General features: G+C 36.4%; 2 protein-coding genes across 3 annotated transcripts; one reads left to right on the top strand and one right to left on the bottom strand.

Moving 5' to 3' along the window:
* Positions 1-864: 864 nt before the first annotated feature.
* ccdc170 (coiled-coil domain containing 170) lies at positions 865-11,190 on the bottom strand. Its single transcript, XM_039681728.2, is given in 12 exon segments — positions 865-1,115; positions 1,117-1,334; positions 1,806-2,021; positions 3,265-3,507; positions 4,397-4,570; positions 5,649-5,828; positions 5,903-6,220; positions 7,889-8,074; positions 8,151-8,295; positions 10,255-10,511; positions 10,590-10,723; positions 11,105-11,190. Coding segments are annotated over 11 exon segments (2,103 nt in total). The 5' UTR covers positions 10,701-10,723; positions 11,105-11,190; the 3' UTR covers positions 865-1,060.
* A 397-nt stretch (positions 11,191-11,587) lies between these two features.
* Positions 11,588-15,426, top strand: rmnd1 (required for meiotic nuclear division 1 homolog). Of its 2 annotated transcripts, none has more exons than XM_039681724.2 (12): positions 11,588-11,728; positions 12,027-12,445; positions 12,527-12,635; positions 12,758-12,833; positions 12,928-12,967; positions 13,933-14,033; positions 14,176-14,282; positions 14,379-14,443; positions 14,560-14,636; positions 14,719-14,839; positions 14,928-15,044; positions 15,228-15,426. In XM_039681724.2, the coding sequence occupies exons 2-12, from the start codon at positions 12,029-12,031 to the stop codon at positions 15,258-15,260; spliced, it is 1,263 nt and encodes a 420-aa protein (XP_039537658.2). In that variant the 5' UTR covers positions 11,588-11,728; positions 12,027-12,028; the 3' UTR covers positions 15,261-15,426. The 2 variants fall into 2 exon arrangements, with proteins under 2 accessions (XP_039537658.2, XP_039537657.2); XM_039681723.2 differs by lacking the exon at positions 11,588-11,728 and adding an exon at positions 11,796-11,934.
* Positions 15,427-15,468: the final 42 nt, after the last annotated feature.

Here is a 15,468-nt window from a genome sequence, read left to right as displayed (position 1 = left end):
ACTAAAAGGCCTAAAGTGTGCCAAGAAAACATCCCTACACCATTACACCACCACCACCAGCCTGCACAGTGGTAACAAGGCATGATGGATCCATGTTCTCATTCTGTTTACGCCAAATTCTGACTCTACCATCTGAATGTCTCAACAGAAATCAAGACTCATCAGACCAGGCAACATTTTTCCAGTCTTCAACTGTCCAATTTTGGTGAGCTCTTGCAAATTGTAGCCTCTCTTTCCTATTTATAGTGGAGATGAGTGGTACCCGGTGAAGTCTTCTGCTGTTGTAGCCCATCGTCTCAAGGTTGTGCGTGTTGTGGCTTCACAAATGCTTTGCTGCATACCTCGGTTGTAACGAGTGGTTATTTCAGTCAAAGTCGGCCCATTCTCCTCTGACCTCTAGCATCAACAAGGCATTTTCGCCCACAGGACTGCCGCATACTGGAGGTTCTTCCCTTTTCACACTATTCTTTGTAAACCCTAGAAATGGTTGTGTGTGAAAATCCCAGTAACTGAGCAGATTGTGAAATACTCAGACCGGCCCGTCTGGCACCAACAACCATGCCACGCTCAAAATGTTTTAAATCACCTTTCTTTCCCATTCTGACATTCAGTTTGGAGTTCAGGAGATTGTCTTGACCAGGACCACACCCCTAAATGCATTGAAGCAACTGCCATGTGATTGGTTGATTAGATAATTGCATCAATGATAAATTGAACAGGTTTTACTATTTATCCTTTAGGTGAGTGAGAGTGTGTGTTTATATATATATATATATATATATATATATATAATATATATATATATAAACACTTTTGTTCCCAGAAATTTAAAGAATCTACTAGCAGGTGTTAACTGGCACATGCTTGGCAGCTAAAATGAAATATTTTTATTAACCTTCTGAAACAACCATCTAGACCAGCTGGTTTGGTGCTGTTCATAATATCTTGTTAAAGCTGTTTAACCAATGAAATTGAGCAAGTTAGGCTAGTTAAGAAGCGTGTTCGAGATTCCAGAACATCAGAATCCAATCCACATCATGTGCAGCTACTGAACATTAATCTATAACTGCAGGTTATTATCCGCATCCGCTGGTCTCTCAGATGATGTGCTAGGGAGCTGGAAGAGCCTGGGGTTTGAACTCATGAGAATGCGCAACATCTATGGAGGAAACTGGACTTTCCCAGATGCGAGGCGTGTGATGCTGGTGTAGATGAGCAGTACAGTGACATGATTGGATCAGAACCTCCAGTCTTCTGAGAACTTCGTAGTTTGGCACGCAGCCTGTGCAGTCAACACCCAACATGTGAGACACCACCGTGTAGAAGTCCAGCAACTGCAATGAACAAGCATACCTGTTACTTTTAAAAATGTTAATGCATTCCCATGTTCAGATACACATATACAGTGTGTGTATTTATGTATATAAACTCAGCAAAAAAGAAACGTCCCCTTTTTCAGGATACTGAAAATATAACTTTGTCAAATCCAAAGAAGCGTTACAGGTCTTTATTGGAAATATTGTTTTTCATGCTTGAACCGTAAAACATTATTGCACATGCACCTGTGGGACAGTCCTAAGACATAACACTATTAGACAATTAAACTCACAGTTTCAATAATTTAGCACACTTTCTAGTGACTGGAAAACATCAGGAGAAAGATGCCCTACACATTAATACATTTGTCTGGGGGGGAAAGCAGCTGAAAATGAGAGGATGTTTATTTATTTTTTGCAGAGTTACAGTATATTACCGTTCAAAACTTTGGGTTAGGATATGTGCAGATATGTGGTCACTCTCAGTACCTGTTTCTCACTGTGAGAAAGATCTGCTATGGCACTAGACTGCGTGTCCAGGAGTCGTTGGGCTTGTTGAATCTCATCTCTGGCTCTGAATTCCTGGTTTTGCAGCTCTGACTTGATGGTGGTCAGCTTCTTCTCAGTCTTTACCTTGGTCTTCTCAAGTTTTCCCAGATTCTTACCCTGCTCCTCTATGGTTTGGTTTTGTTCCATCACTTTGATCTTGTTGCACCAAAGACAGCAGAAACTGAGCATTTATAAGCATTGCTACTCTACACAATTCACCCAATCTATTTTCTAAATGCATGTTATTGATCTCATTGTGAACAATACGTGTTTCATCTTTTAACCTGATAAACCTGAATCAAAATGTAATAATTTAATCTTCAAGTGAAAGATATATGTGCTTCTTTTTCAATAATCCAATTCTCTCAATTACATGTCACAACCCAGATAGCAGACTGACATTGAATCAACGTGGAAATATGACATAGAAACAACGTTGATCTGACATTGTTTTGCTCATCGAATTAACGTTGAACCAACGTCAGACGCGTCATTCTTTCAAAACTAACGGAAAATCAACTTGAAATCAACGCGTTGTTTCAACGCTATGAAAGCAAACCAATTTTCGATTTCATTTAGCTTTGAAGAATGCCGCGTCTGACGTTGGTTCAACGTTAATTCGATGAGCAAATCAACGTTGTTTCAATGTCATGAGAGACGTCGTTTCCATGTTGATTCAATGTCAGTTTGCTGTCTGGGAATATAAATATAAAGATCCGTTGCTACTTATTCTTTTGTGGTTTTATAGACCGTATGTAGCCCCGCCCCTTTTTAGCGTTGCGCTCGTTTTTTGTCTTTTGACTTCCGGTCTGTATTTTTCACAGCGATCTTGCATGAACTGTTTGTAAAAAAATTCCCGGTTGACATTTGTTAAGACATCTGCTTTACAATGCCTATGATAAACATACAATGCTCATGATAACTTTTGTTAACTCTACAATAAGTAAACTTCACTTCACCCGCTAATTACTCCTCGACAGCGACGCCATAGAATTATACAGAGACCGCAAAACCGGAAGTTCAAAGACAATATTCTCAAGATGACGGCGCCCACATTTCGCTGGTGCATATACATAAAGGATTGATTTAGAACATATTTATGGATTTGGCAGATGCTTTAATTCAAAGCAACAAATTCAGAAACTAAAACACTGATCTGAAGAACCTACTGTAAATTGCTATAGTGAAACATGAGCATTTCTAATCTCTAAACAAACTTACAGTCAAATCAAGAACCCTATACAGAGTTGGTCATTTGATGCTCTCAAAGCATTCTTAGGATAAACAGTTTTCTATTTACAGATTCACTTATTTAAAATGGTAATTAAAAATGGTCTTATTTTTATGCTGAAATGACTCTGTTTGGTGAGGGTCTGTGGGCCAGGGCTCTTCCCTGTACCTTGAGCTCATTGGTGTGGGACAGCTGGGCTTTCAGCTCAGTGTTGGAGAAGCGTAAGGTGCTCAGCTCCGCCTGCAATCGATTCACTCGCTTCTGGAGCTTCTTACAGGCCAGAGCAGCGTCATCTTTCTCCACCGCCAGAGCTGAGCGGCTCCTCTTCTCCTCCTCCAGCTGGACCACCTTCCTCCTCAGCAGCTCCAGGTGAAGCTCTTTACTTTCTGAACGCTCCTTCTGTTCTTTAAACTGTAGTCATGGATGGAAATGATAGCCAATTATATTAATAAAAAAAAAAATCTAATAATATTAAGAATGCTGCATGGTTTATATTTAAAAATGATCAAGATTTATATTTAAGTTGTAGGCCTACATTTCTGTCATGACAACTTTTAGAGTGTTTGGCATGAAAATGGATATGTCATTGTTGATATATTTGGTTTTGGAATAAATCTGTTATGCTGCTGATGCTGCATACATGAATTGGCCGTTGCAGATCTATACAGCTGTACTGCAAATGCTAAGCAACTATTTGAAGGTTGAGCAACGAGCTCATTGGCTACTGATAAAGCAGGAACCAATCAGCTGTGCTCTCTATAGAGAATGATGTGATTACAAGCAAATTGAGTTAAAGACCTATCAGCCTGTGCCATATAGTTTCACAGGACTTTGTATTTTTATTTTACATTTAAACTTAAAAGTTATATATATATATATATATATATATATATAAATAATTCAAAAAACGTAAAAGTTATATATATATATATATATATATATATATATATATATATATATAAATAATTCATTATAATATAAATTTGAAGAATTTTCCTTTTGACTGAATGTTTAATTATATTTCAAATTAAATTCTAATGGTTTAAAAAAATCAATTGCTTTTTTTTGTTTTGATTAAACCATAAATATTAAAAAACTAGACATTTGGAAATTTCACAAATTTGTATTATTTTTATTTTACTTTTTAATGTTTTTTATGTTTGTTATGGTAAATTTTAAATCAGTAAAATCTGACACAATTGGACAGTAATTTGTAACGTTTTATTTTACATTCAGAACCCCCAAATTTATGCAAATTTAATTGAACTAAATGATTGTTAGGCTTTTGACATGTCTGCACCTTTCTCTGAAGGCTGTAGATTTGTGTCCTGCTCTCCAGTAACGCCATCCCCTCCTGCCTGGTCAGCTGTTGTGCTCGTGTAAGAATGGCCTCAAGTCTCATATCAAATCCCAGATCGGCAGCAACATGATCCACTTTTAACTTCTCTGAGAGCTGCTCCACAAACCGCAAGTACTACAGAGGAAGAAGACCAATGACATTACTGAGAGGTCATTTTAGGACATTTATGATGCATTCTGATCCAATGCATCAGGATTTTTCTGATCCAAATCCTGATCTGATTCCAACTGATATCCATCTTAGTTTTAACGTGACAGCGGGCACTGCCATTTGTAACTTAATTGTGCAAGGCTTCCGGTGTCATTTGCTTAAAGTTATTTTTTAGCTGTACACAACAGCATGTTGTGCTGGCTGATATTACAAATTGATAATTATTAAAATAGTAAACTTCATGTCAACTAGCAATCCATAGAGCATTAGTAGACGGTCTGCTTAATATCTGCTAACACTTTATTTTGATGCTCCCCAACCCAGACAGCAACAGTATCAGCCCAGATCCAGGTCACATCTGGTACATGTGGATTCGATGTGGGCCGGATTTGGGCCGACACTATGTAGCTCTCTGGAAACAGACATTCTGCTGACTAGAACTAACTTTGCAACTACTGTCTGTCAACTTATTCTACTAACCTGAACCCTAACACCTGACAGTCTACTAATACTCTAATGACTGCTAGTTTAAAGCATGTAGTTGCAAAGTTCCTTATAGTTAGTAGAATGTCTAAAGTGGACTATTGAAAAAAGTGTAACCTATTAATGTAATATGTTATAAACACAGTGGTTCGTAGTGCAGTTAGTTTACTGCAGTATTCTTCTAGTTATTCTTCCACTATTCTCTATAGCGGCTATCTAACAGGAAAGGGCCCTATAGGTCACGGCGCAAGAGCACTTATGGCGTGTCCAAACCACTTTTGCTAGTTTACCGACGGGAAAAATGTCCGGCGCCATTGACTTTAGACCAGGTTTTTGTTGGTCAATGGTGCAGTCTATTTCAGCAATAGCAAGGCACCAACAATGCGCCTGAACACACCTCCCATTGGTGAACAGATAAACAACGTGGCGCAGAAAGTGAAAATGATAACTGCGTCGGTTATGTTCAAAACAACATTCTCGTTACAAAATAAGGTTGGTACAGTGACCAGAAAAGTTTTACAATTTGAGCTCAAGCTTTGGCGGTATGAATCTTCCTCACATGCTGTTTGTCCTGAATCATTCCATCTTTGCTGACTCCAGAAGTCAGCAGCTCCTCCTCCAGACCCTGTATTCTGTCCAACAGCTCCTGTTTTCTCCGTTCAGAGTCGATGTGACGCTCTTTGAGGCTGGACAACTGCTCTGTCACCTCCGCCAGCCTGCCTTCCGTTTCCATCTGAGACTAGAGCACGCAGAAAGCACTGGTTGAAAAATAAGAATGCAATCTGTTTTATAATAGTGTGGAATGCAAATGACCTTTCGTGCACTTTTCTCTCTGGTACAAAGAGCTGTGAGTGCCTTCAATATGTCGTTCTCTGTGTGTGGAACAGGAAGAGACTGATGGTCCAGCAGGGCTTCCACATTCTTCATGAAGACCTCATGGTGACTGTGAGACGCCTGAGCATCGTTCTGGCAGCCGTGGAGTTTATTTTCCAGATCTTGAGACAGATTTTCATAGTGGCGGCAGCGCTGCTGTGCAGACGCCAGAGATAGTTCAGTCTCCTGCAGGGAGTTCTTCAGGGCCTGGTTCTCCCGCTCTAAACTTAGTTTCTTCAGAGAGATTAGATCCAAATCCTGACAAAACATTCAGTATATTTTGCTGATTTACTCTCACTGATTTTGCTTTACAGGAAATATACTTAAAAAAAAGTAAAAACTTAAAAACTTAAAAAATCCTTTGTGCTAAATTTATTATGAGGTGAAAGCTACTGGTCAAAAGTTTGGAGTAATTAAGTTAAATAAATCATTTTCATTTTAAAGGTATACTCCACTTTTTTTGGAAATATGCTAATTTTACAGCTCCCCCGGAGTTACAACAGTCGAGTTTTACCGTTTTCGAATCCATTCAGCTGATTTTCTGATATTTAGAAGAATAACAGTAACCAGACAGTTTCTGGTCCCATTGACTTCCATAGTAGGAACAAATATATACTATGGAAGTCAATGGGACCAGAAACTATGAAAGCTTGTTTCCGCCACTGAATAAAACAAACTAAATAAATAATTGTGACTTTTTAATCTCACAATCGCGTAGAAATAAAAAAAAATAAAGCCGCAATTGTGAGATATAAAGTCGCAATTCTGAGAGATAAAGTCGCAATTGTGAGAAAAAAGACAGAATTGCGACTTTTTATCTCACAATACTGACTTTTTTTCTCACAATTGCGAGTTTACATCTCGCAATTCTGACTTTATAACACACAATTGCGACTTTATATCTCGAAATTTTGACATCTTTTCTCACAATTGTGAAATATAAACTCGCAATTGCGAGTTATCAGGCCAATTCTAAAGAAAAAAAAGACTAACTTTTTTCCCCTCAGAAAAGTTTATATCTCACAATTCTGACTTTACAACATGCAATTTCGACTTTATATCTCGCAATTCTGACTTTATAACACGCAATTGCGACTTTATATCACACAATTCTGACTATATCTCACAATTCTGACTTTATAACACGGAATTGCGACTTTATATCACGCAATTCTGACTTTATAACACGCAATTGCGACTTTATACCACGCAATTCTGACTTTATATCTTGGAATTCTGAGAAATAAAGTCAGAATTGCGAGATGTAAACTCGCAATTGTGAGAAAAAAAGTCAGAATTACCTTTTTTATTTTTCATTCTGTGGCGGAAACAAGCATCCATAAGAAACTGTCTGGTTACTGATATTCTTCTAAATATCAGAAAATCAGCTGAATAGATTCGAAAACGATAAAACCCAACTGTTTAACTCTAGGGGTCGGGGAGTTGTAAAATGAGCCTATTTCCAAAAACAGTGGAGTATCCCTTTAATGATTTCTGAAGAATCCCAGCTAACGTTCACGTTAACGTGTACAAAATGTTAAAATGGAATGTTTGTAAAACTACGAAAACAATTTTTTAAACCATTTAAACTGCACATTTTGAACGTTCAGAGAACCTAACGGGAATGTTAATGTTAGAAAAATTATCTTAAAACATATTTTTGTTAGTTGGGATCATGTGACACTTAAAGACTAGAGTAATATCTCCATTACAACAAATGATCACAAGAATAATTATTAATATTTTAAATTGTACTAATTTTCCCAATATTTCCAATCAAATAAATGCAGTCTTGGAAAAACTTTTGACCGATAGTGTACAATAATAACCCAGATATATTCTGCACAGGTTTTGTCAGATTCACCCTATAAGATGCTTGTGTTGCTACAGTTGTGTGTTTAATTACATTATTGATCTGAAGGATACCTGTCTGTTAGAGTTCAGCTCATTTGCTCTGGAGGCTGAGAGTGTCTGTTCTCGGTCTACATCAGTCACCAGTCTCTTTACCGTTTCTCTGCTGGCTTTACACTCCACTTCATACAACTTCACACTCTCCTCTAAAGAACAATTGCAGCTCTTCAGCCGATCTCTGTCCTTGAAGCATGCATCCACCTTATCATCGAAAGATATGTTAGAGATCAGGAGAATATTAAATTAGCGGCAGAAAGCATATACCTAAAACACTCACCACGGATACAATATAATCCATAGGATCCACCTTTCCTGCCACGTTTACAGAGGCTTTGTTTGCTAATGCTGATATAAACTCATCACATCTTCTCTGGGTCTCAGTGGCTTCCTGTTTTGCCTTGTTGCACTCTGAAAAATACTGTCTGAAAATTTGTACAGTGATTATTAAAAGAAAATTATCCATGGAATAAAACAAATACCAATGATGCTTTAATTGATCTAGGTAGGCGGTGCTACACTCTCAGAAAAAAAGGTACAAAAGCTGTCACTGGGGCTGTACCTTTTCAAAAGGTAAACTTTTGTCCATTTCATGAGCTAATAAGTACATTTTAGGTGTTAATATGTAGATTTTGGGTGCTAATATGTACATTTTAAGTGTTAATATGTACATTTTAGGTGCTAATATGTACATTTCAGGAGCTAATATGTAAATTTCATGAGCTAATATGTCCATTTTAGGTGGTAATATGTACATTTTAGGTACTAATATGTACATTTAAGTGTTGATATGTACATTTTAGGTGCTAATATGTACATTTTAGGTGCTAATATGTACATTTTAAGTGTTAATATGTACATTTTAAGTGTTGATATGTACATTTTAGGTGCTAATATGTACATTTTAGGTGCTAATATGTACATTTTAAGTGTTAATATGTACATTTTAAGTGTTAATATGTACATTTTAGGTGCTAATATGTACATTTCAGGAGCTAATATGTCAATTTCATGAGCTAATATGTCCATTTTAGGTGGTAATATGTACATTTTAGGTACTAATATGTACATTTTAAGTGTTGATATGTACATTTTAGGTGCTAATATGTACATTTTAGGTGATAATATGTCAATTTCATGAGATAATATGTCCTTTTTAGTTGGTAATATGTACCACTAAGTTACCAATATGCAGCCTTTGGGTACTTTTGAAAAGGTACAGCCCCAGTGACAGCTTTTGTACCTTTTTTTCTGAGAGTGTAGGGAGGTGGAGGGTTAGAATAATAATTTTCACTGCACGTGGAGATATGACATTCGATTGAATGCGCTTTGGTTATAAAGGGAAATGGTGATGGAAATGTGAATTTGATTGTCTGGAAACATTACATTGAATGAACATAGTTTCAAAACTGAATTATTCATATACTGTACAAAGCCATTTGTATATATGAAACACATTGATTGTATATCATGCAATTAACGCAGCTTTCGTTTTTTTTTTTTTCCATAATCTTCGCTCTTATTCAAGGAGATGCTTTTGTGCTTTCGTTCGTCTGTAAATCTCCTGTCTGTGTGACACACACTCATTCGCACCAGACAGCACTTGCATGGACACAAACACACAGAATTATGCCAAAATGGCAGTTTTGTCAAGTATCCATGCGAGTCTTCTTGAATTTATGTAAAGAGTTGTGCGTCAGATCCGCGTCATGTGCGGCAGTTCTTAAACTTACAGTACCTGCTGCTGTGATGTCTGTCATTAATGTTAATGACAAAGAACAAAAGACAGAGAAAACAATAATGTTTTGTGTAATGTTTTGACTGGGCTAATAGATAAAATTAAACCCTGATATATTGAAAGGCGCAGGTAAATGTGGCATTTATTATAATGGCTTTATGTGATGATTGTTTTAAGTTTACTTGAATTAAAAGTTGTTATATTATTTAAATCCTAATAAATGTTAAGAAAATGATAGGTTTAAATTATACTGTAATGCTGAATGCCTATAATTAATGGCTAAAATTGATGGGAAAAAATCAATTACCTATAGACACCAGTATGGTGATACTGGCCTTTATTCATAAAAAGATGCCATTAAACAACTATTTAAACTATAGGCTGTCTTTATGTAGTGTCTACATTAATTTGGAGATTAAATGTGAAATTATTACAATATAATAATAGTACATTTTTAATAGCTTTTATTAATCACAAGTTATTTTTTAATCAACTAACAGCACTAATATGTATAAAAAGCATCCCAGAATCCACCTTATGACTTACAAACTACTAAACTGTTATTCTAAAATGTGAAAAAATAGAAATAAAAAAAGAAAGGCTAGGTGTGTGCAAACTTTTGACATGGTGTACTGTAAATGCTCACTTTGACTTGATATCGAGATCCATTACTTTGTCCTTGATTTCCTCGTTCTCCTTCGTAAGTGTCTGTATTCTCATGTCCATGATGCTTTTGGAGGCAGTAATGGAGATCATCTCTTGCTCTGTGTTGTAGTTGCACTCTCTGAGTGAGCTGACGAGAGACTCCTGTCTCGCCTCTTTCTCTTTATGTCTATCTATAGCATCCTTTAAGCTCTTCAAAGTCTCGTCCTGAGATGCAATTTTGGATTGGCTTTCCAAGAACTGTTAAAATGAAATGTTATTATTTCACAAAGAGCATGTCCATCCAAAACACCCTGAATTGCCAGTGAATATATAAACCTGTGAGTGGAGGTTGTTGTATTTGGCCTGCAGGACGGCCAGCTCCTCACGGGCCGTCTCAGTGGCCTGTTTATAGTGTGTGAGGTGCTGCTGGATCACAGACTCCTCCATTGCGGAAACACTGTCAATCAAACCTGAATGTTGACAGACAGAACATGATGTATCCATAGCAATAGAAGTTCACAATGAATATTCATAACTTTTTATAATAGAAATAAATTAGAGAGGGGGTATGGGTATGTTATGTAACTCTGAATTACAAACAATGCTGTGTTATACTTTATTAATACCCAAGGGGCAATTTGATTATGAATTAACAACAAAAGGCACCTCTAGATGATCACAAAGATACATTGAAACATATCACATTTTAATCACATTTTATCACATTTTATTGATCCTGACAAAAATCAAATGATATGGTTAGCAGTAAGTGAAGTCAACGACTCTTTTATGAAGAAAATAATTATGAGTATGTGTCATTCTATAAATTGGCACAATGTACAAAAACTTACTTGTCTTTGTGGCTCCACGTCGATATGTTTTCTAGATTATGTAGCTGTAGTTTATCAAGTATCCAAGCAACACAACAACATTTAACGTATTAACCGATAGGGGGCGCAAAACCAAATGTTAGGTTACACTTTAGGGTCAATACAAGCGTATTTTACATTCACACATGTATGCATTTGCCAGTAAATTAAATTAAATGAAAAAAAAAAATTAAATGACCGCACACTTTTGAATCCTAATCTCGGATTATATTCTCTTCATTGTGTGTAATATGGCCTAATCTCGATGGCCTAATCTCGATGTCTTATTTTTTCTACATTTAAGAGAACAAACATATTACAACAGTCTTTAGATTTGCTGTTATTTAAATGGAAATTACCAAATATTAAAATAAAATTCACAAACTCAAAATGTGTAATAAGTCTCTACAGGGCGGGGCAACATTACGTCTGAAGTTGACGTCACCAAAATACAGGAAGTGGCCGCATCACTCGTGCTGTTCGAACTGTCAAATAAACTTTATGTGAATCTTTGACAATGTTGCGATATATATATCAACAACAGTGTAACAGTTTCTGTCACCAAACGTTCTAATATCTGGCGGGAACCGGGACGGTACGCTGCAGGTAGGCTAAGTTACGCTGAAGGTTAAAACGACTAGTGTGCCGCTTGTATTGACAGTAGTGTCAGAAAGATATATTCACAGCGTATCTGCTTTGTGTCAGCTGATCAGAAAGAAGCAGACGAGTGTTCTGTCATTCTTTTCATTTTCTTCTGCAAAATTGAACCATAAAGGTTAGAAATGACCAAGTTGACATGCTTGTCATTCAAGGTCAGTTAAAAATAGGCCTCTTGGCCACTAAAAGGTCGGAAATTGTCCTAATTTAACAGTGTTTTAATGCTTAAACTGTTTGATTCTTACAGGCATGTCTCTCAAGATTTTATGGAGGTTACATCAACCCTTGAAATGGACACAAGCCCCTGGATCTGCTCTCAGGACAGTAAATGGATTAAAAAGTATCGGCAGGACCATGGTTTTAAACTGCTCAACACTGGCATCCAGTGCACACACACAAAACATTCTTAAAGACCAGAGCAGCTGTCACATCACCGTACATCACCATAGACACTTATTGCAAAGAGGAATGTTTCAAAGACCACACTTTAAAGTGCTGACTCCACTAAATTTAATATCTAAAACATGGAGTATACACATGAGATTGCAGTCCACAACAACGGCCACCAAGTCAGTGCTGAAACAAGGAGGTGTGCCTGGAAAAAGGACCTTTAAGGGACCAAGAACCAAACAGCCATCACGGACCACTCAGCCCAGTCTGGAGGAGGTGTGTGTCTACTGTGTGTTATCATCAAATCATTAGTGGCATATATAAATAACCGTTTATGTATTTAATAACATTTTTCAGGACATGATGCAGTGCATTGCATACGCAACTGCAGACCAGTACCATTTACCAACTCTCTGTCACGATCTCATAGCTAACGGCTTCAGTGAAATCAAAGAATTTCCCAGAGGTCAGTTCATCTTCATCACTATTTTTATGTTTCTGAGCTGGCATAAAAAAAAGAATGCATTGCGTGCTTGTTTGTACGCAGTCTCTTATTTGTAGTAAATAAAGAAATGTTGTGGGTTTCAGACGCTTCTAACGTTTTGGCGATGGGAACAGAGAATGCTGCAAAAACAAATGACAGTGGCACAATATTCTTCTTCAGGTATAATGTTGAATGATTTTTTTTTTTGTCACTTGAATTTCTGGGTTTTGATTTCGGATTTGTAGTTATTTTTTTGTGCTGTTTACCATTTTAGAGAAGGCTCAGTGGTATTCTGGAATGTTGAGGAGAAAACAGTAAGTATTAATAGTACACACACTGTATGCAATGGCAGATGTGCTGATAGACAACTTTCAATTGGAAACTATTCAAAAGCTGTATTCATTTATTTAAGGCCAATGTTGGTAAAACCCCTTAAAGTGATATTTCACCTAAAAGGGAAAATTCAGACGTTAATTACATTAAGATCTTTGTAATGAAATCAGAGAGCTTCTGTCTCTCCATTGACAGCTATGCAACTGACGCTTTAAAAAGTTCATAGAGATTGTAAAACTAATCCATATGAATTGAGTGGTTTAGGTTTATGAATTGAGTGGTTTTCTGAAGAGACTCGATCGCTTTATATGATGAACAGATGGAATTTAGGCTTTTATTCACATAAAAACTTTGATCAGCGAACAAACATATATATACATGTGTATATATATATATATATATATATATACTGGTGAAACACTAACAATTTTAATATTGTTCAAAAGTTCATTAATTTCAGAAATTCAACTTAAAAGGTGAAACTAATATATTATATAGATTCATTCCATGCAAAGTGAGATATTTCAAGCCTTTATTTATTATAATTTTGATTATACCATTTCTACAAACCCCAAAGTCAAAATTAGAATATTGTGAAACGGTTTTCATATCTGTAAACCATAATCATCAAAATTATAACAAATAAAGAAATATGAAATATCTTGAAATATCTTGAAATAGCTTGAAATATCTCACTTTGCATGTAATGAGTCTAAAAAATCATATATTAGTTTCACCTTTTAAGTTGAATTACTGAAATAAATGAACTTTTGCACAATATTCTAATTTTTCGAGTTCACCTGTATATATACTGTATATACTGTGTATATATATATATATATGCCACATGAATGTGAATCAGGTGTTTGGCAAATATTAAAAGGCTATTTTTAAAAATTAAAAATCATGCTACAAATCATGCCCTGCTGGTGTATTTTATATCCAGGTAAAGGCAGTGATGAGGATACTGGAGCAGCACGAAATTCAACCCTATGAAGTCGCTCTGATCCACTGGGAAAATGAAGAAATCAATTATACAGTTGGAGAGTCAGTCACAAATCTTTCATTTCTCAATGCAAAATGTGCAAAAACTGTTGAAATCATGTAATACCCCTTGAAAGTTGATGATGGCACTACTTTAAGGTGTAGCCCTGCTTTTATTTTTGTTTGTTTGTTCGTGTTGGTTCAGGGGTCATTCGAAGCTCCATCATGGAATCTTCTTGTTTAACGGAGAGCTGGATTATGAGCAGGTTGTTCTGGAGAAGTTTGCTTTTTCCAATGCTTTATCTCTGTCAGGTGGGATTATGTTTCCATTTTCACACATTTTTCATCAAACAATGTGAAACTAATTATATTTCGATGCTTGGAATAATTAATTGCTTTTAACTTCAGTTAAACTGGCGATATGGGAGGTTTCTCTCGACAACTTTGTTGAGTCCATCCAGTCAATTCCTGAGGTAGATCCACTTATGTACTCTTTCATAGGTAATTCCAGCATTTGCTGCTTTTTGAAAGTAGAAATAGTTTTGTATATTGAAATGAGGTCATTATAGCCTTGAACCTTTCTAAACAGATGTTGAAGTCTGGACAACGAGTGAAACTGTCCAGGGCTGAAGTAATGCAGAAGATAGGGGAGCTCTTTTCCCTGAGGTCAGGATCCATATGCAGGACTTCATCTGGTTTATAATCTACTGCTTTGTTTAATTCTGACAATATCGTTACACTTTTACAGGCACTGCATAAACCTCAGCTCTGACTTACTGATCACACCCGATTTCTACTGGGACAGAGAAGATCTCGAGCAGCTCTATGACAAGACCTGTCAGTTCCTCAATATCAACAGGAGAGTCAAGGTTAGTGAAAGTACTTGCTAAAAATATGAATAGATAAATATCCCGATCAAAGGATGGAATAATGCTGCATGGATCCTTTGTTTTTTAGGTTGTGAACGAGAAGTTACAGCACTGCACTGAACTGACAGACCTGATGAGGAATCACCTCAGTGAGAAACACAGTCTCAGACTGGAGTGGATGATCGTCGTGCTGATCACCATTGAGGTTAGAAAACACTGAATTCTCACTTATTTGATATCATCCAGCCAGCTCACTTTCATTTTGAATATCAGTTTAAATAATAGATTGCTGCAGTGTCCAAAAATGGCCTTTTTTATGTCTGCATCATATCATATACATATGTTTTGGAAATGCTACGTAAAAACAGTTATTTTCTTCTCTCTGAAGGTGATGTTTGAACTGGCTCGTGTAATCTTCTGAGGACCCACACATATAGTCTTACAAGAGGACTTGAATATTTATTTTAAACCAACAAATCATTTTTTTTCTTCTGTAAATTAGGTTGAAGTACTACTCATTGATCTCTTGTCATTCTTAATGTGAATTTGAGACCTGAAATAAAGTTTTTTTAAGGATAGTGGATAAATAGTGGCTCGTTTGGTCTCCTTTATAAACACGTTTACTCAGA

Source organism: Pimephales promelas, chromosome 15, assembly GCF_988280905.1.
Source record: "Pimephales promelas chromosome 15, fPimPro1.hap1.1, whole genome shotgun sequence".
NCBI classification, from domain to species: Eukaryota; Metazoa; Chordata; class Actinopteri; order Cypriniformes; family Leuciscidae; genus Pimephales; species Pimephales promelas.
This window is presented reverse-complemented; position numbering and strand designations above follow the sequence as displayed.

Coding starts and splice junctions, on each gene's coding strand:
- rmnd1 (XM_039681723.2), top strand. Junction 14,283..14,378: donor CAATGCTTTATCTCTGTCAG/GTGGGATTATGT, acceptor TTTTAACTTCAG/TTAAACTGGCGATATGGGAG. Junction 14,637..14,718: donor GGGGAGCTCTTTTCCCTGAG/GTCAGGATCCAT, acceptor ACACTTTTACAG/GCACTGCATAAACCTCAGCT.